This window comes from Periplaneta americana, chromosome 5 (genome assembly GCF_040183065.1).
Source record: "Periplaneta americana isolate PAMFEO1 chromosome 5, P.americana_PAMFEO1_priV1, whole genome shotgun sequence".
Lineage (NCBI taxonomy): Eukaryota > Metazoa > Arthropoda > Insecta > Blattodea > Blattidae > Periplaneta > Periplaneta americana.
The window spans coordinates 55,976,897-55,998,130 of record NC_091121.1 but is presented as its reverse complement, the minus strand read 5'-3'; the positions used below and the strand labels follow the sequence as shown (position 1 = coordinate 55,998,130).

Below are 21,234 nucleotides of genomic sequence, written 5' to 3'. Positions count from 1 at the left end.
TGCAATATATCTGTCTTCATAAGCAGCGACATTCCGAAATTTGTTCCAATTCACAACAAATTGTTCACTATGTCGTACGTGTCTATTATCAATTTACTTATTGCAAAACTCGCGATTAAAATGAAACAAATGGTCTCACAGTTCTGCATGTGCTCTCGATGTCGCGACATTACTGAGAGAGTCCGCGCGACACGGCTAAATTTATACGCAACTTCGTTCCACTGCATGTTCGAAATTGAAAATATGACCACCATTTTAATCATTAATCCTCCAGACAATATATTTTCACTGAATGTTCGGAATATGTTCTCCGAAAGATAAATTATTAAAATGGCAGTCATATTTTATAATCATACACTTTCACACAAAAGAACCTGATATATTTGTGAAATAAATTATGTATTTTTATTAAAACGTTACTCTTAAGATAGTTCCAGCTATTTATTAAGTTTCCTGACTTCCCATGGTCTCGTTGTACTGCGTCGTAGTTACCGCCAAAATAAAACATAAACTATCGTTACAAGCAAGACATTAATGAATATACGGTATATCTAAATTTTAACATAAGCAAACTCTGAAGACAGACCGCGATACGAGTATGCATTACAGTATTACACAAAGCGAATTGCATCGTTAACATTCGGACAAAGGGATTGTGTAGCAAAGGCATAAAATGAATAATAAAAATATGAAAAAATAATTACAGAGATTTTAGGTATCCTACATTTTAGGAATGAATTTCCAGCCCTCAGAAGCAATTTAAATATAACAATTCAGAATCAGACCTAATACATTATGATTTTTGCTGATGATCTGGCGTTATTAGGAGAACAGGAGATGATACTGAGAAATATGCTACTGGAGCTAAATGATAGCTGTGAACAGTATGGGATGAAGACAAATGCAAATAAGACGAAGACCATGGTCATAGAGAGAAATATAAAGAAGGTGGGTAGGCATTGGATACATACATACATACATACATACATACATACATACATACATACATACATACATACATACATACATATACACATACATATAAAAAGTAAACTTGCGAATTTTAAATGAGGCATTAGAGCAAATGGACAACTTCAAATATTTGGGGTGTACTACAGGGACATCATTTTATTTTTCCTAACATTTTTAATATTAACCTGGCTATATCTTTGGATTAATGATTGAGACCCGGAAACACCGTTTGCTACCTCCTTCCACGACTGGAGTTCGATGATACTGGCGTAAAATACAAACAAATCACTTTACTAGGTACAGGAGGGAAGAAAAGTAGTTCATCCATTTACGTAAAGTAGGAAATATCGCGATTTTGAGTGTGATAATTTACATTAGGTTTTATTTAATCAAAATACAGTACAGTATTAACAATAAGTGTTTTTACTCACGAACTGAGTTATCCATGCAAACGTATTCATTATGCAGTGTATATTATACTGTCTACAGCACATTAGCGTACGATATAGAGAATGAAGTTAAAATGAAAAATAATCATAATATGGATATTTAAACACATTTTTTAAAATGGTGGCCGTTCATTACGATACAGGCTTCAGTTCTTTTGTGCTTATTATCGCACTATAGACTATTGCGTCTAATTGCAATTACCAGTTTCGTCTTTCATACTTAGTAACTCATGTTGAATAATTCTGTACCTACTCTGTGAAAGAGTACCTTACGTACTGTAAATTCAGTCTTCACTTCTGCCCGACCTGCACAGATAAAATTACTCGGACATGCTATCTACTGTCCATCAAAGTGGTTATGTCGCAGGATCGTAGAAAGGGGGGAATCACGTGATAGTTAATTACTTAACGAGGCCCTTCTATTTAAGTTATTTTAAACAGTTCCATAATATTACGTAGATGTCTAATTAATTCCTAACAGAAATTAACGTTTTCAGAAAAGAGCTACGAAAGCCCAGCCACTAGTCTTTTCAGAGAGGCGAATAGAAGCAGGTGGGGGAAATCGGGATGCGATGTAGGCAAACGGACGACAGTACCTGTGCTGAAACATGTTTCAATATTGGAAGTTTTCGTCACTGGAAAACGCGAACATATTTCTGAAACGTACTATAATCACTAACTCAGTACTGCTGCCTTGGTTCTGTGTGGAGGACAGTTGGAACTTCGTTAGTAGAAGGGGTGGGAGTGAAGTACATTCAAAAACTCAGGTACAATAAAAGTTGAAGTAAAAATAAAGTGATCTCCCTGTATAAGTATAAGCAGTAACACGAGCTGCTGCCAGGAAATGGAATGAATAATAGCAATGGCAAAGGAAGCTTTTAATAAAAAAAAAATCTTGTGTGGACCTCTGGAAAAATAGCTAAGAAAGAGGCTAATGAAGTACTTTGTATGGAGTGTCGCGTTGTATGGGGCAGAAACATGGACATTACGACAAAGTGAAGAGAAGCGATTAGAAGCATTTGAAATGTGGATATGGAGAAGAATGGAACGTGTGAAGTGCACAGACAGAATAAGAAATGAAGCTGTGTTGGAAAGAGTGGGTGAAGAAAGAATGATGCTGAAACTTATCAGGAAGAGGAAAAGGAATTGGCCGAGTCACTGGTTGAGAAGAAACTGCCTTCTGAAGGATACACTGGAAAGAATGGCGAATGGGAGAAGAGTTCAGGGCAGAAGAAGATACTAGGCGATAGACGACATTAAGATATATGGATCATATCAGGAGACAAAGAAGAAGGCAAGAAATAGGAAAGATTGGTGAAAGCTGGGTTTGCAGTGAAAGACCTGCCCTTGGGCAGAACACTAAATGAATTATGAACATTATGACTAAAGGCCGCCTGTATTAAACAAATAACTTGATACAATTGATTAGAGATGGTAGATTTTTACAATTACGATAAATGCCAAATATGCCCAAAAACTGCCAAAATAAGTAATTTTATATTTAGAAGCATGTTAAGTGTTCTAGTGTAGTTCTTTAATCCGCGATAAAATGTGAAATTGAATACAAAATCCGAAATGTATCCACGTGTTTCTGCGAAATAAGAACGAAATTACGTTTTATGAGATATTTTTGTGTTTTTGTTTTAAAAAATCAGAATCTATTTAAAGGCACCGTCAGATATGGGATCTTACATTATTCGCTACTATACGAGCAGCGATGTCATTCCGTTCTATTACGTGGTGTTCTTGAATTTCGTTCTAGTGACAGCACGCGTGTAGCAGTCATACCACAGTCTGGTAGATACAGTCACGAAGCTCAGTACATAGTAAATATGCATCCATAGATAGTTGCTAACCACTAGGATCGCTAATATCGCCTCATTACAGACAATGCGAAATAGTACCTGCACAGTCTATTGTTCCTAGCACCCTCAAAACTCAAGCTTCGTGACTGTATATACTAGACTGTGGTATTATATACAAAGTTTTTGATCAAACTGCCTTCCATATGACATAATAAAAACTCGTGTTTTAATTATCTATACAGAGATGGCTCCACTGTGTAACAGCATATTTCTCGCTGTAGTGTGAAGATAAGCTAAGCCGTGTCCACATATTACATAGTTCATAGTTCTCGCTGTAGTGTGTTACGGGCCTTACTGTAACACTATCTACATCCCTGCCTGAACGCTGCAGTCTTATACAACGAAGCACGCAGCGAACGAATAAATTGAAAATCATAAGTTTCCGTACTGATTTCGTGACAACACTAATGTAGAGGAACTGAATTGTTGCTAAATGTCTAAGGCGTGTGATAAGGAGATAAGGAAGTATGTGTCGCCTTCGTGAAGCTCATTTTTTTCTGCAGACATATCACGGTGGTAATGATAGAGTGACCAGGCGTCGGTTTTTCAGCCTTGTTTCCGCTGTCCCGAAATACTACTTCGGAATAGGCCCTACTACTTCCTTTTTTTTTTTTTTTTTTTTGCAATATCATTAACAGGGAAATTGTTATAGTTGCATGTACTGCTAGCACAATTTATTATTTTCATGAACTATCATTTACCCATTGTTGAGTTACGAGCGCAGGCAAATTGCATTATCGTTGTTTGTAACGTTATACCGATAGGTACACTAGTCGCCTGGAATCTGAAAGCATAGCGGCCATTGTAGTCCGGGTCAGCTTACTTCACACCCCAAGGGTGAAACCTAACCATTTTTCCCCCATTACTATATATGCTAGTGGATTGTGGTGATTTTCTAGTTTGCAGGTTGAATTTTCTTTTGCCAACTTCGTTTCGAATTTCGATACAGACAAATACAACAAATGGTAGTGATTTTGTAATTGTTATGTTGGCAGCTGAGACAGACATTATCGGTACTGGAGTTTCATGAAATTAAAATTGTAATAGATTTCTGAGCCGGTTACAGGAAACTAATGAAATTTGAACATACTAATAATTAATTAATATCAGTATTAATATTAATACATAATAGTAATGTTATGTGTTGCGTTGTGGTTATAATTCAAGACTACTAGTGGCTTGTGCAGCAAATGCTGCTGCAAACTAAGTTCGTTAGACGTTCAAATAAACATTTTTCAGATTTATTTTCAATGAAGAATACTTGTCTTTTTGATAGTTATTTGCTTCCATAATAATGAAACATACTCCCTCTGAATGGATTTTTTAGGCCAAATACTTTTTCTTGAACCTATCCAACTTCAGTTTTTGAGTTTCAACACGAAAACGCAAGTATCAATGCCAGGACGATAGCAGTAGCTATTTCAGGTCATTGTGGATTGTAGGCAAAAGTTAAAAAAATGTCAGGTTTGCTAAGCTTTCGAACAATAGCATTTTCGTATAGCTGCTGCATGTAGAACTTGAAATGTAGAGCGTAAAATCATTTTATCCTACTAATGGCCGGTTTCACCAACCTTCGTTATCATTATAACGTCTCGTTAAGTAATTTAATGACACGTTAGTCAGATTTTGTGTTTCACCAAGTATCATTATTGCTAACGCATCTTTAAATTCATCGTTAATTTATTAGGACCTATTCGTCGCGTTAAAACAGTAACGATGCGTTAAGAAGTCAACAACATGGCGGACGTAATTATTCGGTGATGAAGTTCTTTATTTAGAACTTAAACGTAACGACGAACTTTTATATTGTAATAACACTCGGAATAATCATTTTGAAGATTTAAGTGATAAAGAATTCCACGAAAGCTACACATTAAGGAAATAAGTAGTAAGAATGATTCTAGAAGAAACTGAATATAAGTTAGAATACGTCAGATAGGAATCACCTACTTAACGCCTCTTCAACAGATTCTTCTCGCTTTAAGATAACGTTGCGGGAAGTTTTGAAATAATAATTGATGATATGAACGGGGTATCAAAAGCTGTATTGTCTAGATATGTGAATAAAATATCAGACGTACATCAACATTACAATAGTCATTATTTCTATAGGCCTAATCAGCTTATAGCTAAATTTTATGTTGTCACAGACAACATAGATTGTGTACATGTCCCAATCGTATATTCTGGCAGTAATATAGCCAAAAGATTCTGCAATAGAAGATCTGTTTTTCATTCAATATTCAAACAATTGCATAGGCCTATGTAACCTCCGCATAGAAAAATTGTGGCTAAACTAGCGCTGAGGTAGTTTCCTTCGTACTTTGCTTATACACCTTGCACATACGAATCTGTGACAGATTACGTTTGATTAGTTTAGCTTTTTGTTATGCCTTGCATATACGATCAACTGCATTACCACAAAAAAATCACTTATAAATTCAACGATTTTCACTTCTGAAACCAGCAGAACTACCTCAGCGCTAGTTTATTGAAATTGTAATAGGTTAGAATACGACAGATAGGAATCACCCACTTAACGCCTCTCCAACAGATTCTTCTCGGTGTAAGATAATGTTACGGTGTACACGGATAGCACAACATTCCAAAGGAGGATGCCTTTTAAATGAAAAGGGTGCAAAGAGATTTTCTTTTAGGAGACAATGGATACCCCTTAAAATCCAATTTAATAATACCTCTCCTGAATCCTGCCACACAAGCATGGCAAAATTGTTACAGGGTACTACATAAATCTACATGAAATATTGTGGAAAAGTAGTATGCAATTTATGGAAGAGCGATTTCCCGTCCTAAATGTAGGCCTAATATAACTGCTTAGAATGCTTTGCATATAATTAATTGTGCCATCAGTTTGAAGCTGTCGGCCTTATAGTCCGCTAAATTTTCTCAGATTTCCTTTAGAAGTTACAATTTAACTGCTCTACATTCCTACTATTTACATTTGGAAGCATCTGTCTTTTTGTTTTTAATTGCGGTATGACAACATACTGTATTTAGGAAGATGTTCTTAAAATTACTGCCTCTTACCCGTTTGCCTATGATTGTTTCCTCATGCTGAACTAAGTCAGCCATGATCATATGTAACCAATGAAATTCGCGATTTCGAAGCCATGGTTGTATGAAAAACAAAACATGCAAGATACAAGTACAAAATCCCCTCGTTAGTAAACGCCTGTTAATTTTAAAGATACGAGGCTTGGTGAAACCGTCAACTTTTAAAGATCCCATTAAATTTAAACGATCCATTTGTTGACAAGTCGTTTGTGCTGAATTAAAGAAGCTTGGTGAAACCGGCCATAAGAGATCTTGCTGAAATGATCTGGAGAATACAAAATTTTCTAGGCCTCTTATTTTATCAGTAAGTAATACCTCTTTATCTTTCCTCAGGAACTGTAATTTTTGCGCTCTCTCGAGCCAATACTGAAGGCAATGACACATATCAATATCTACACTACACCGCCATTACTTACTTACTTACTGGCTTTTAAGGAACCCGGAGGTTCATTGCCGCCCTCACATAAGCCCGCCATTGGTCCATATCCTGAGCTACACCGCCATTAAGTATATGAAAAAGACCCAACCCCACTGGTTTAATAAGTATAAAAATATTTGATTTTTAATAACAATATTATTATCTTACTTAAGTTTTGTAGTTATATATAGCAGTCACTCAGTAAATTATAGAAATGAAGATCTAAATTAAGATATTCTCTACACTTACTTACATAACCTCAAAACGTTTCACTTTCATATCATCAATATAGCATCAATATTATGTACAATTAATGAAGAATAGACGCATCATGATATTAACTATAATAATATTTAATTTCTAATGGTAATAATGTCATCAAACCACCTCAAGTTTCGTAGATTTGAATATCCAATACACAGCTGAACTCAGAAAATTATACACTGCAGAATTAGTTTTTAATAACAAATTGAACTGAACTCTAAATATGTCGGCAATCCTGCAGGTCATGGCCTTCGTGTAATAGCCTATTGTTTGTTGTATTGTGTGTTTTGTTCTGAAATTCAATCAAGTCGGCCGTGATTCAATAAAATTAGTTCTCAAAACTGACAACAGGTGGATTTTGGAAAATAGGAAAATTATGTAGGAAAATTGATAGTTCACTGAAAACTACTACTTTTCCGAAAAAACTTTGGATGCCAGGCATGAAAATGAGGGGTCACTCATTAAAATCCGTTCAGCCGTTTTCCCGTAATTTCCATTACCAGTTCAAATTATATATATAGAAGATAGTCAGGTAAGTTTTCGGAGTTGGTACTAATAATTTCATGTGGTCAAACAAGATACATTTTTAGGTTAGGTCTCGTGAGTCAATTGTTTAGTAAAACAAATGAATTTCGTATTTCAGACAAAATACTTGACATATTGATCTCTTTCCCGTACAGTTTGCCTACGAAAATATGTTACAAATTATTGAATTATTTAGAATAACCTTCCAACATAAAGTAGGGTAAGTAAATAAGTCATTTAGTACGTAGGATCGTGTGATATTTGGTAACAGTTGGCAACACTGACAAGACTGCAATATTTGCTCTTAGGTACTATTCTTATGTGACCCTCACTATAGCTTCGCCTGTAAAACAGAGAGTGCGCATGCGCGAGCATATACCTATAGTACTGCTTCTACCCACCGCGTGATGTCACTCATATTTGCAGATCCCAAGCGGGAAGTGTACGTTTTTGCAATTCCATTCAACAATGCAAATGTTGAAAGGATATTATTCTCCTACATGAAATTTCAGTAATAGAAGAAAGAAACAGCTTGGAAATGGGTACACTTGAAGCAGTATTATAAGTGCCGTATAATTGTAATCTTTCGTGTGCGAAATTTTATCAGTTAGTGCCAAAAGATAGAGAAATCTTGAAGAAATACGGGAGCAGCAACAAATACGCACAAAGACCGATTATGCGCATACGTTGAATGCCTGATGCAAAAGTATGTGTAATAATAAATATTTAATGACGTATAAACTGTAACCAACAATTGAATTTTGCATGACGCACGATTCATGAAAAATATCCTTTTTTTTTTTTTAAGAAATTCTTGTCACCCTAGCTAATGAAGAAGATCAGCAATCAAGACTTCATCTCTTTGTGAATGAATATGTTTTTTTTTTTTTCTAGCAAGAGAGAATGAATCTTACCTGTGACAGATCTTTCTTGGGTCTGATGTGTATGCCTCCAACTTGGACGACTCCGGGTACAAGAGGCCGCGGCCTGTTCAAGCTGAAGTGGTCGTTCACGAGGATCAGACTTGTGTTCATGGCGAGTTCAGATAACGGCGGAAGAGATTCACCAAAATATTTCCTTGCGATTTTATAATGAGGAGCATCATAAAGGACAGGATGGTGAAGACGGTGAAACAAGTACCAGAGTGTATTCCAGAATCTCTCACGGAAGTTCATCCTATCTGAAGAGGTCGCGAATTGCATCGGCACATAGGACGGATTATCAGGATTTCCAACCCTTCCGGGTACCCACGGCCAGAACGAACAAGAACTGAAACCAACGATAGGGATTTTAAACTTGTGGGCAAAAGCCAAAAAGCAATCAGTGCAGAAGGGTTCAGCAAGGAGTAAGTCAAAAGTTTGATTGGAACTGATAACGTCTTGAACTGCCGGATGCTGCAATGTCTTTTCACACGACTCACTGCCCCACATACTAATTCTAAAAGCACTGCGAACTTGTCCTCCATATGTAATGTCTTGGAATGCAAGGATGTTGTTAGTTCTATTCGTCTGTAAGATTCCTCTGAGGTCTATGTCTTCGTAGTTGTGCAGAGGTTTTTCCCTTGGAAAATGACTCAAGACCAAAAGCCGATGGCCTCTTGCAGCAAGTTGCTGTAAATAGGGCTCGAAAACAGAGAAATGGCTTTTACCATTATGAGGAAAAGCAGCTAAAATCCTGGAGCTTTGTCCGAGATGTAGGATAAATAATAATACACATATAACAGATGCCTGCATCTTACTGAACACAAGAAATGACTGTAAATTAAATGAATTGTTTTCAAAATCGAGTTCGAATAAATCTACAGACCTACACAAACACTTGTCACAGTTAAAGATGCTGATATCTTCACCGTTTATTACAATACACTACCCACAAAACTCAATGGGATTCTACCGTGAAATACGCGGTATATGATGTATTATGTAAGAAGTAACCACATCCTTGTAGTGAAGTACCACGCAAAGCGATAAGAAAAAATTCCTAAGAACAAATTTGCAAGATATATCTAGTTATTAGTAATAATTTTATTAACACAATATAGGATGGTGGAAGACTGAACAAATATTTCTTGAAATATCTCCACAAAAAATTTGAGAGGGCATCTAAGGAAGTCCAAATGATTGCTTGAAATTTATATATTCGAATTAAAACAATGAAATTGAATATTTACTTTCTATAACACTGTAGTGTATTTTATTTCATATTCATGTACACTGGCGTTCAAACATACCTGACCCCTATTAATCGATAGTGATCGATAATTTGTTCGTGTAAGCTTCATCAACATCATCATCATCATCATCATCATCATCATCATCATTATCAACTTCATGGCTTGAGTCCATTTGACCCATTCCCATTATTTAACGACGCTCGCAACTGCCGGGGTTATATCAGTGTCGTCGGTGTGCCGGAATTTTGTCCCGCAGGAGATTTTTTTTACATGTCAGTAAATCTACTGACATGAGCCTGGCTTATTTTAGAACATTTAAATGCTATCGACCTGGATCCGGATCGAACCCGCACCTCTATACTACAGGGACATCATTTTATTTTTACTAACATTTTTAATATTAACCTGACTATTCCTTTGGATTAATGATTGAGACCCGGAAACACCATTTGCTACCTCCTTCCACGACTGGAGTTCGATGATACTGGCGTAAAATACAAACAAATCACTTTACTAGGTACAGGAGGGAAGAAAAGTAGTTCATCCATTTACGTAAAGTAGGAAATATCGCGATTTTGAGTTTGATAATTTTCATTAGGTTTTGTTTAATCAAAATACAGTACAGTATTAACAATGAGTGTTTTTACTCACGAACTGAGTTATCCATGCGAACGTATTCATTATGCAGTGTATATTATACTGTCTGCAGCACATTAGCGTACGATATAGAGAATGATGTTAAAATGAAAAATAATCATGATATGGATATTTAAACACATTTTTTAAAATGGTGGCCGTTCATTTCGATACAGGCTTCAGTTCTTTTGTGCATATTATCGCACTATAGACTATTTCATCTAATTCCAATTACCAGTTTCGTCCTTCATTCTTAGTAACTCATGTTGAATAATTCTGTACCTACTCTGTGAAAGAGTACCTTACGTACTGTAAATTCAGTCTTCACTTCTGTCCGACCCGCACAGATAAAATTACTCAGACATGCTATCTACTGTCCGTCCAAGTGGTTATGTCGCCGGATCGTAGAAAGGGGGGGGATCACGTGATAGTTAATTACTTAACGAGGCCCTTTTAAGTTATTTTAAACAGCTGTATAATATTACGTAGACGTCCAATTAATTCCTAACAGAAATTAATGTTTTCAGAAAAGAGATAAGAAAGTCCAGCCAATAGTCTTTACAGTGGAGCGAGCAGAAGCAGGTGGGGGAAATCGGGATGCGACGTAAGCAAACGGACGACAGTACCTGTGCGAAAATATGATTCAATATTGGAAGTTTTTGTCACTGGAAAACGCGAACATGTTTATGAAAGGTACTATAATCACTAACTCAGTACTGCGGCCTTGATTCTGTGTGGAGGAACTTTGTTAGTAAAAGGGGTGGGAGTGAAGTACATTCAAAAACTAAGGTACAATAAAAGTTGAAGTAAAAATAAAATGATGTCCCTGTATATCGACTACGCTACCCAGGCCGACTGTATGTATGTATGTATGTATGTATGTATGTATGTATGTATGTATGTATGTATGTATGTATGTATGTATGTATGTATTTAAAAATACCTGATCCTTACTAATCGATAGTGATCGATAATTTGTCAGTGTATTATTATTTTTCTCAACCTGTGACCCAACCAATTCCTTTTTCTCTTTCTAATCAATTTCAGCATCATTCTTTCTTCACCCACTTTTTCCAGCACTTCATTTCTTATTCTGTCTGTCCACTTCACACTCTCCGTTCTTCTCTACATCCACATTTCAAATGCTTCTATTCTTTTCTCTTCATTTTGTCGTAATGTCCATGTTTTCCCCCATACAATGCCACACTCCACACAATGCACTTCATTAGTCTCTTCCTTAGTTCTTTCTCGAGAGGTCCGCGGAAGATGCTCCCTTTTCTATTAAAAGCTTCCTTTGCTCATGTTTGCAGTTTTTCTTGGGAAGGATAAATGCCGTAACCTCCCGTTGCTTTCCGCACACCACTGTCTCTTTAGCATCTTATTAGATCCCAGGGAGCTCAAGCATGGAGACTTCACCGGAATTCACCGCAAGGGTTAAATATTAGTTCTGTCAGGATTTTTGACCCGATCGGAGACTGGGAAATCCCAATTAGCTTTTGCCCCCCGCATCCTGGACTAGGTTCTACAAATCATCAGAAAATCTTGGAGGGAGATAGGGCCAATTTTTCCGCAAATGTTTCTATACTTGTGTCCTTGTAGTTCAGACGGAAGAACGTTGGAATTTAGATGTCAACGTCTCAGGTTCAATTTCTCGTCACTCCTTTTCATTTTATTGTTTTTCAAGATAGTATAATGTAATAATGTAAAAAGAAAAAACTAATACCAGTATTATGCAACTGTATTGTTACAAATCTAATGTTAAATTTATGTTATTTATATCGCGAAATAACGATAACAGAATATGAATAATAACTATCGGTTTGTTTAATTAATATAAGATATTATATAATATATAATTAATTATTGAAATAAAATAACCTATTTTGCAAAAAAAGTTTATTTATATTATAATAATTACTTACATAAAATATATATTCTTTATATCGCGAAAAACAATAACAGAATATAAATGACTTGAATACTATTTAATCGTTAAAGAACGATAAGAGAATATAAATAACGTGAATATTCTTCAAATCGTTAAAGAACGATAACAGAATACAAATGATGACTTGAATATTATTTACACAGCTAAAGAACGATAACAGAATACAAAAAATGATAACGTTAATATTAGAGTATTTATATCGCTAAAAGAACGATAACAAAATATAAATAACTTGAATATTATTTATATCGATAAAAACGATAACAGAATATAAATGATAATTTGAATATTATTTATATCGCTAAAGAACGGTTAAAAAGTAAAATGAAAACTTGAACCAGGCCCAAACTCACAACTTTCGAATCACTTAGTGAGCACTCTACCACTGCTCTACGAGACGCTGATACGGAACATGCTTGTCGTTCTGGTTCAGTGACATTGAGAGATGCGTTAATTTCATTCGGTAGAAATGTAGTCCAAGCTCACACAACTTAACAGTTTTGGTACCAACTTCCTAGCTCTGGTTATTAAGTACTTCTATGGATAGATGGCGAAGTTAATAGTCAGTGTCGCCAATAGTACATAAATACATCCGCATTGTACAATTCAAATTTTCATCCCCCTCTAATGATTGCAAAAAGCACTAGGTTTAGCGGGAAACCGCTGATACTATCAATTCTGAGAATAATTTATACTTAACCTACATCTTCATTTTCCCCAACAATTTTTCACCCATCTCGATAATAATGTTGCCTATTCAGACCGAGCGGAACTATTTCAAAGTTTGTCAATTTGTCATATCTTTGGTTTTACTTATCCCGTGGTTAGAAAGCTCGCTTAAACGATCAGAAAATCGTAGCTCAGATATCTTTGAACGCCAGTGTACTTACGCATATAATTGAGTGCATGTGTTAGACTACAGTACGTATATAAGATTAAATTTAATAAACAATTTAACTCCTGCACCATAGAGGGGCTATTCCATCTCAAATCGACCGAAATATAGAGAAAATTGACCTTGCAATTTTTAAATACAATGAAACTTTTTCTGTCCGTAGACAACTATGATACAATGCTTTGTGCAAAGTTTGAGGCATCAGAACTTCATAGTGTTTAAATTAAGAATATTTTAATTTATCGTATTTTCATAAAATTAGCAACTTTAAACTGTTGTGTCTCCGAAACCCTTTCACCCAATGATCAAAATCATGGTTTATTTTGATGCTGAAAAGTTAAAGTTTATATTGACATGTAAACAGTTTTTCTCACTTTTTATGGAAATGGAGAAATTTCGATTTTTCTTAATTAAGACACCTTTGCCCACGAAAAAATGTTTTTAAAATATATGGTTACATTCCGCATTGAAAGTACAAATAAACACGTATTTTTTACTGGTGCAATGTTAATAAGAAAGTATTGAAAAATCAAATAAAGAAAATAAATAGTACGCGCGTGAGCTAACCAGCTGACTGTGAGGCAGGAGCTAGCCTAGGCAAGCAAGGCCAGGAGACATAACACGTAATGTTTCGTCTAGTAGCGCATAGCTGGGCTAGCTTTATCACAGGTTTTCATAAACACAGGAGTAAAATGACGCCCAGCGCTCGCTTATCTTCATCTCCCGGCCAGTCCGTGCTGTGTTGCGCCTTTCAAGTCTAGGCGTGTGAAAATAATTTATTTAATACCTCCGAAACTTATTTCCGTGACATTAAGCAAACAATGCCGAATCCCTCTTAATAATGCAAGGTTTTTTCTCAATATTTTCTTACATTTTTACAAATGGGCAAAAAGCCTTAAACTAAGTAAAATCAGATTATCTGTCTCTCTGTATAAAATAAAAATAAGGATTACTTCTTATCATAACCTACCAAATGTCAGCTTCAAAATGAGCTCTCGTTCAATGTTCTGCAGTAAATGGTTCCAGAGTTCTGAGCGCTGAAAGAAGCTTGTTTTCTAAAATACGCTAAATTTGTCGCTCAACAATACGAAAACCGTTTGACTTTTGATAGTATATTTTTGCAAATACACTCTCCTCAGCACCTTGTATAAATAGGGAAAAAAATAGAGTATAAAAATGCGAGGCTTTTTTACTGATCGATTTCATATGGAATAGCCCGGAGGGTCTTACCTTGGACAGTTTGTTTCCTTCCTTGATGTGCAATCCCGCAACTTCTATCACCCCTGGTACCAGAGGGCGAGGTCTACTTAGGCTGAAGTGACTGTTAACGAATATCATGCTGGTATTCCTACCGAGGTCAGACATTGTCGGCAGATTGTCACCAAAGTGGTTACTTGCAATTCTGTGAACTGGTACGGCCATGAAAAAGCAGTAGAAGAATTTATGGAAAACAACTGATAGAGTGTTGATAACTCTCTCACCGAAATCCATGTGATCTGTCGATTCGGAGAAGTGGTTCGGGGTGTAGGATGGATTGTCCACGTGACCTACCTTGTCAGGAACCCACGGCATTAAAGCACAAGGACTAAAAGCTATGGAGGGGATCTTGAACTGGTGTGCAAAAGTCAGGTAACAGTCTGTGCTGAAGGTTTCAGTAACAAGCAAGTCGAACGTATCGTTTGATTTGATAATTTTCTGAACTTCCGGATGTTCCAGTGTCTTCTTACATGCTTCTGCACCCCATTTACGCAATGTTAGGGCAGCAGTAATTTGGTTGAAGTTGTCAAGACCGTCCAATGACATGGTTTTTACGGTCCTTATTGATGATGTTTCTAGTAAGTCGATGTCCGTATAATTCGCTACTGAGTGTTTGCGATGAAAATGACTAATAGTGAGCACTTGATGGCCTTTAGCTGCCAGTTTTTCTAGGTACGGCGCGTAAAAGCGAAAGTGGCTTTTCCCAGGGTGACCGAACACTGCTAGTATTTTGTAAGCATCAGAATCGTTTGGCATAACGAGAGTTATAAAAGTTGCAAATAAAAATGTGGCCGAACGTAGCAACATTGTATCTGTGGAGAGAGATGTAAATGTTATGAAATCTATATTTATTTCGTAATATGAAATACTATTATTTATTAAATATAGCGTAGGTTTTCGTCAAATTTCAGGTTATATTATAATTATAAATTGCTATTAGATCGTATCTAAAATGTCGCCAGCGACCGATAATGGAAACAATTTTTTGTAAGTTGAGAACTGTACTACGATGTAACTTACATGCACCAGAAAATATAATATATATTTTTATGCTCGACCATGCCGAAATGTAGTAATTATACACCTGGTAGCAGCCCTTTAACGGACCTCATTAAAGTACACCTATTCATTATAGTTCAGGCGTTCCACCAATCAGAAAATACCATTGTAGCAATATGAAAGCGCAAGTAACGATTATTCTCGGATATGCAATCGAAAGACAACTAGTGCGAGATTAGGCAATATTAAACTCAGTCGAAAAAAAAAGCACATTCCCGCAAATTCATTTCACCAATTGCCAAAAAAAAAAAAAAAAAAAAAAAAAAAAAAAAAAAAAAAAAAAAAAAAAAAAAAAAAAATCAATATGGTCGAGCATAAAAAGTCGTATGAAACTTGACTATAATGGTAATTAAGACTCTCGTATGAAAATTATGAAACGAGCGCAAGCGCTCGTTTCATAAACGTACTCGCGTCTTAATTACTACCATTATAGGCTCGTTGCATAATGTACTATTATACACCTTGATAAAATATTTGACAAAATTTCACGCCTCAGACTGGATCTAGTTTCTGTAAGTAAATTGAAATTAAATTTTAATCATGTAACAATTCTATAACTTCTGTAAAAGCAGCTCAGGAGATTGATATATAATTATTTTATAGAAGCTAGTAGTGCTGGAAACAAAATTTATCAAAAGGATAATATTGCATAGAATGTATTTTAAATTAATAGTGCATTTAGCCCTGAAAGAGTTCTTAAAATCTATATCGTATCCTGGCTACGACATCATATAAAAATGTAAATTCGATAATTAATTGCCCCTCAGTATAGGCCACTTGTACTTGCACTTAGTCACATGCCACCAAGACTTCACTTTCAATCAAAATAGAAGGGCAGATCACGTCCCAATCGGATCACAACAGCCCTAATAATTGTCAACTTCAGCTCACTCCTTCGACATTTGTGAGACGCGAATGCATTGTCGTTCGTTAAGTACGCTAGAACGTACTGATAAAGTTGTCCAGGTGATGGACGTCGTTAGGTCACAACCTGCAATGCACTATTTCTTAGCGGTCACGTGGTTGTTTACTCCCAGACGACCACATTTATTATCGTTCGCTTATCTTACGCTGTAGCTGAGTGGCCAGACCTTCAGTCTGTCACGCCTAGGATTTTTCAGTGAAAAAAAAATCATTTTGTTTAGAACTGATTTATACAGGGACATAATTTTATTTTTACTTCAATTTTTATTGTACCTGAGTTTTTTAATGTACTTCACTCCCACCCCTTCTACTAATGAAGTTCAACCGTCCTCCACACAGATCCAAGACCGCATAATACAGTCATAGTAGCCTTACGGTCATAGTAAACAGTATGTTCCAAAAATATGTTCGCGTTTTCCAGTGACGAAAGAGCTTTCAATATTGAATCATTTTCGCACAGGTACTGTCGTCCATTTGCCTACGTCGCGTCGTATCCCGGTTTCCCCCACCAGCTTTCATTCACCAGCTAGTGGCTGGGCTGTCTTAGCTCTTTTCTGAGAACATTAATTTCTGTTAGGAATTGGACGTCTACGTAATATTATACAACTGTTTAAAATAACTTAAAAAAGGGCCTCGTTAAGTAATTAACTGTCACGTGATTTCCTCCCTTTCTACGACATAACCACTGAGTAATTTTATCTTTTCAGATAGGGCAGAAGTGAAGATTGAATTTACAGTACATAATGTACTCTTTTATAGAGTAGGTACAGAATTATTTCAACATGAATTACTACTACAAGGAACGAAACTGGTAATTGGGATTAGGTACAATAGTCAATAGTGCGATAATATGCATATTAGAACTGAAGCCTGTATCGAAATGAACGACCACCATTTTCAAAAATGTGTTTAAATATCCATATTATGATTATTTTTCAATTTAACTTCATTCTCTATATTGTACGCTAATGTGCTGTAGACAGTATAATATACACTGCATAATGAATACGTCCACATGGACAGCTCAGTTCGCGAGTAAAAACACTTATTGTTAATACTCTACTGTATTTTGATTAAACAAAAACCTAATGAAAATGATCAAACTCAAAAGCGAAAATTTCCTACTTTACGTAAATGGATGAACTACTTTTCTTCCCTCCTATACCTAGTAAAGTGATTTTTTTTGTATATTACGCCAGTATCATCGAACTCCAGTCGAGGAAGGGGGTAGCAAACGGCGTTGATCCAGAGGTATAGGCAAGTTGATATTAAAAATGTTAGTAAAAATAAAAAGATGTCCCTGTACAAATGAAATCATGTTTGTTCCCTCGCAGGCAGGACTGCATTACCCAATTGACATACGGGTTAGATTTCATTTATTAGTAATTTTAGTTCATATTTTCTAAAAGATACTTCTACTGCACAGAAAAACTTCTATATTTTCAATGACGGCTATATTCAACTAGGCCTACCAGTTTTACAATGTTGTTTGCGTGCTGTTTGCGCATTAATATACTTTATCTATTGACATGTCAGTGCAATCTGTGAACAGCGGTGATAAAAAAATTATAGCCTAAGTTTCAACATTGCTTGTAAGCTTGTGTAATATACATACACATCTATTCACACAATGCAACGATTCACCTTTTCTGAAATAAAGCGATACTTACAAAACTTACTTACAAATGGCTTTTAAGGAACCCTCAGGTTCATTGCTGCCCTCACAAAAGCCCGCCATCGGTCACTATCCTGTGCAAAATTAATCTACTCTCTATCATCATATCCCACCTCCCTCAAATCCATTTTAATATTATTCTCCCATCTACGTTTCGACCTCCCCAAAGGTATTTTTCCCCTCCGGTCTCCCAACTAACACTCTATATGCATTTCTGGATTCACCCATACGTGCTACATGCCCTGCCCATCTCAAACGTCTGGATTTAATGTTCCTAATTATGTCAGATGAAGAATAAAATGCTAAATAAAGGGATAGATTAAAATTATTTAGGTCAAGATCACCTCCACAAATTTTTACGACAGTTTCGGTGTTAACACATCTTTAAGGGGACACTGTACTGAAATTACTAACTTCCATGTTTTTAAATCTAAATTCACAAAAGTTTTATCACTGGTGTATTTGGTTAATAATAACACATGTACAAAAGCTCGTCCCTTTATGATAAGTGGTTTGCATTTTATTAATATTTTAATAAAATATTATATCGCTTTATATAAGAAGACCCTTGCGCCACAATTTTCATTAGGCCTATATTTAACTGGTATTCACTTTTATGATTCTTAATATACATGTACTATAGTAGAACAAACATTACTACTGGGTTTTTCTGTATAGCGAATCGGTAAATTACTATGAATTGTTTATGATTATTATTATTTTTTATTCTATTATAATTAAAAAAGAAAAAGCTAACAGTAGCTGAAATGAGTTTATGACACGGACAGCGGGGTGTTCATTGCTCGAACCGTAAAAATAAAGACATATTGAAAGAACTGAAAATAGATCCTATACTTACTTCATTTTGTTCACCAATATAGACTTCAGTGGAAGAAACATGTCGAAAAGATGGATTGCACTAGATAGCCTAGACAAATCCTTGCCTATGTACCAAGAGGGAGAAATGTGGGAAGACCACGAAAACGCTGGCATGAGACTAACGCATCCACTAGGGTCTAACACATGATGATGATGATGATGATGATGATGATGATGATGATAAAATTCTAGTAACTTAGTGATTAATTTTACAGAAAAACCCTATATCAAGTTTTGATCCAATGTATATAAGGATCCACAATTCTAGTAATTTAGTGATTAATTTTACAGAAAAACCCTATATCAAGTTTTGATCCCATATACGAGTATATAAGGATCCACAATTCTAGTAATTTAGTGATTAATTTTACAGAAAAACCCTATATCAAGTTTTGATCCCATATATATAAGGATCCACAATTCTAGTAATTTAGTGATTAATTTTACAGAAAAGCCCGATATCAAGTTTTGATCCCATGTATATAAGCATCCACAATTCTAGTAATTTAGTGATTAATTTTACAGAAAAACCCTATATCAAGTTTTGATCCCATATATATAAGGATCCACAATTCTAGTAATTTAGTGATTAATTTTACAGAAAAACCCTATATTAAGTTTTGATCCCATATATATATATATATATATATATATATAAGGATCCACAATTCTAGTAATTTAGTGATTAATTTTACAGAAAAGCCCGATATCAAGTTTTGATCCCATGTATATAAGCATCCACAATTCTAGTAATTTAGTGATTAATTTTACAGAAAAACCCTATATCAAGTTTTGATCCCATATATATATATAAGGATCCACAATTCTAGTAATATAGTGATTAATTTTACAGAAAAACCCTATATCAAGTTTTGATCCCATATATATATATATATAAGAATCCACAATTCTAATGATTTAGTGATTAATTTTACAGAAAAGCCCGATATCAAGTTTTGATCCCATGTATATAAGTATCCACAATTCTAGTAATTTAGTGATTAATTTTACAGAAAAACCCTATATCAAGTTTTGATCCCATGTATATAAGGATCCACAATTCTAGTAATTTAGTGATTAATTTTACAGAAAAACCCTATATCAAGTTTTGATCCCATATACGAGTATATAAGGATCCACAATTCTAGTAATTTAGTGATTAATTTTACAGAAAAACCCTATATCAAGTTTTGATCCCATCTATATAGGCCTAAGGATCCACAATTCTAGTAATTTAGTGATTAATTTTACAGAAAAGCCCGATATCAAGTTTTGATCCCATGTATATAAGCATCCACAATTCTAGTAATTTAGTGATTAATTTTACAGAAAAACCCTATATCAAGTTTTGATCCCATATATATAAGGATCCACAATTCTAGTAATTTAGTGATTAATTTTACAGAAAAGCCCGATATCAAGTTTTGATCCCATGTATATAAGCATCCACAATTCTAGTAATTTAGTGATTAATTTTACAGAAAAACCCTATATCAAGTTTTGATCCCATATATATAAGGATCCACAATTCTAGTAATTTAGTGATTAATTTTACAGAAAAACCCTATATCAAGTTTTGATCCCATATATATATATATATATATATATATATATATATATATATATATATAAGGATCCACAATTCTAGTAATTTAGTGATTAATTTTACAGAAAAGCCCGATATCAAGTTTTGATCCCATGTATATAAGCATCCACAATTCTAGTAATTTAGTGATTAATTTTACAGAAAAACCCTATATCAAGTTTTGATCCCATATATATAAGGATCCACAATTCTAGTAATTTAGTGATTAATTTTACAGAAAAACCCTATATCAAGTTTTGATCCCATATATATATATAAGGATCCACAATTCTAGTAATATAGTGATTAATTTTACAGAAAAACCCTATATCAAGTTTTGATCCCATATATATATATATATATATATATATATATATATATATATATATATAAGAATCAACAATTCTAATGATTTAGTGATTAATTTTACAGAAAAGCCCGATATCAAGTTTTGATCCCATGTATATAAGTATCCACAATTCTAGTAATTTAGTGATTAATTTTACAGAAAAGCCCGATATCAAGTTTTGATCCGATATATATATATATATATATATATATATATATATATATAAGGATCCACAATTCTAGTAATATAGTGATTAATTTTACAGAAAAACCCTATATTAAGTTTT

General features: G+C 34.8%; 2 protein-coding genes across 3 annotated transcripts in view; both read right to left on the bottom strand.

Moving 5' to 3' along the window:
- LOC138699631 (UDP-glycosyltransferase UGT5-like) overlaps nucleotides 1–21,234 on the bottom strand; it is a 121,719-nt gene that overhangs the window by 39,005 nt on the left and 61,480 nt on the right. The window contains exon 1 of one of the 2 annotated variants that reach the window (XM_069825660.1): nucleotides 8,483–9,426. The exons of the other annotated variant lie outside the window; for it this stretch is intronic. Within the exon in view, the coding sequence (XP_069681761.1) occupies nucleotides 8,483–9,301 (819 nt within the window). The 5' untranslated portion in view covers nucleotides 9,302–9,426. Of the gene's footprint in view, nucleotides 1–8,482; nucleotides 9,427–21,234 lie in introns of those variants that run through there. 2 annotated transcript variants of the gene reach the window in all.
- Nucleotides 8,708–15,704, bottom strand: LOC138699640 (UDP-glycosyltransferase UGT5-like). The gene is made up of 2 exons (XM_069825672.1): nucleotides 14,451–15,704; nucleotides 8,708–8,837 (listed from the first exon to the last, which is right to left on the bottom strand). Exons 1-2 carry the CDS (start codon nucleotides 15,282–15,284, stop codon nucleotides 8,790–8,792), a joined length of 882 nt encoding a protein of 293 aa, XP_069681773.1. The 5' UTR covers nucleotides 15,285–15,704; the 3' UTR covers nucleotides 8,708–8,789.

Coding starts and splice junctions, on each gene's coding strand:
- LOC138699640 (XM_069825672.1), bottom strand. CDS start 15,284: ATGTTGCTACGTTCGGCCACATTTTTATTTGCAACTTTTATAACTCTC. Junction 8,838..14,450: donor AAGGAAACAAACTGTCCAAG/GTAAGACCCTCC, acceptor CGTTGGTTTCAG/TTCTTGTTCGTTCTGGCCGT.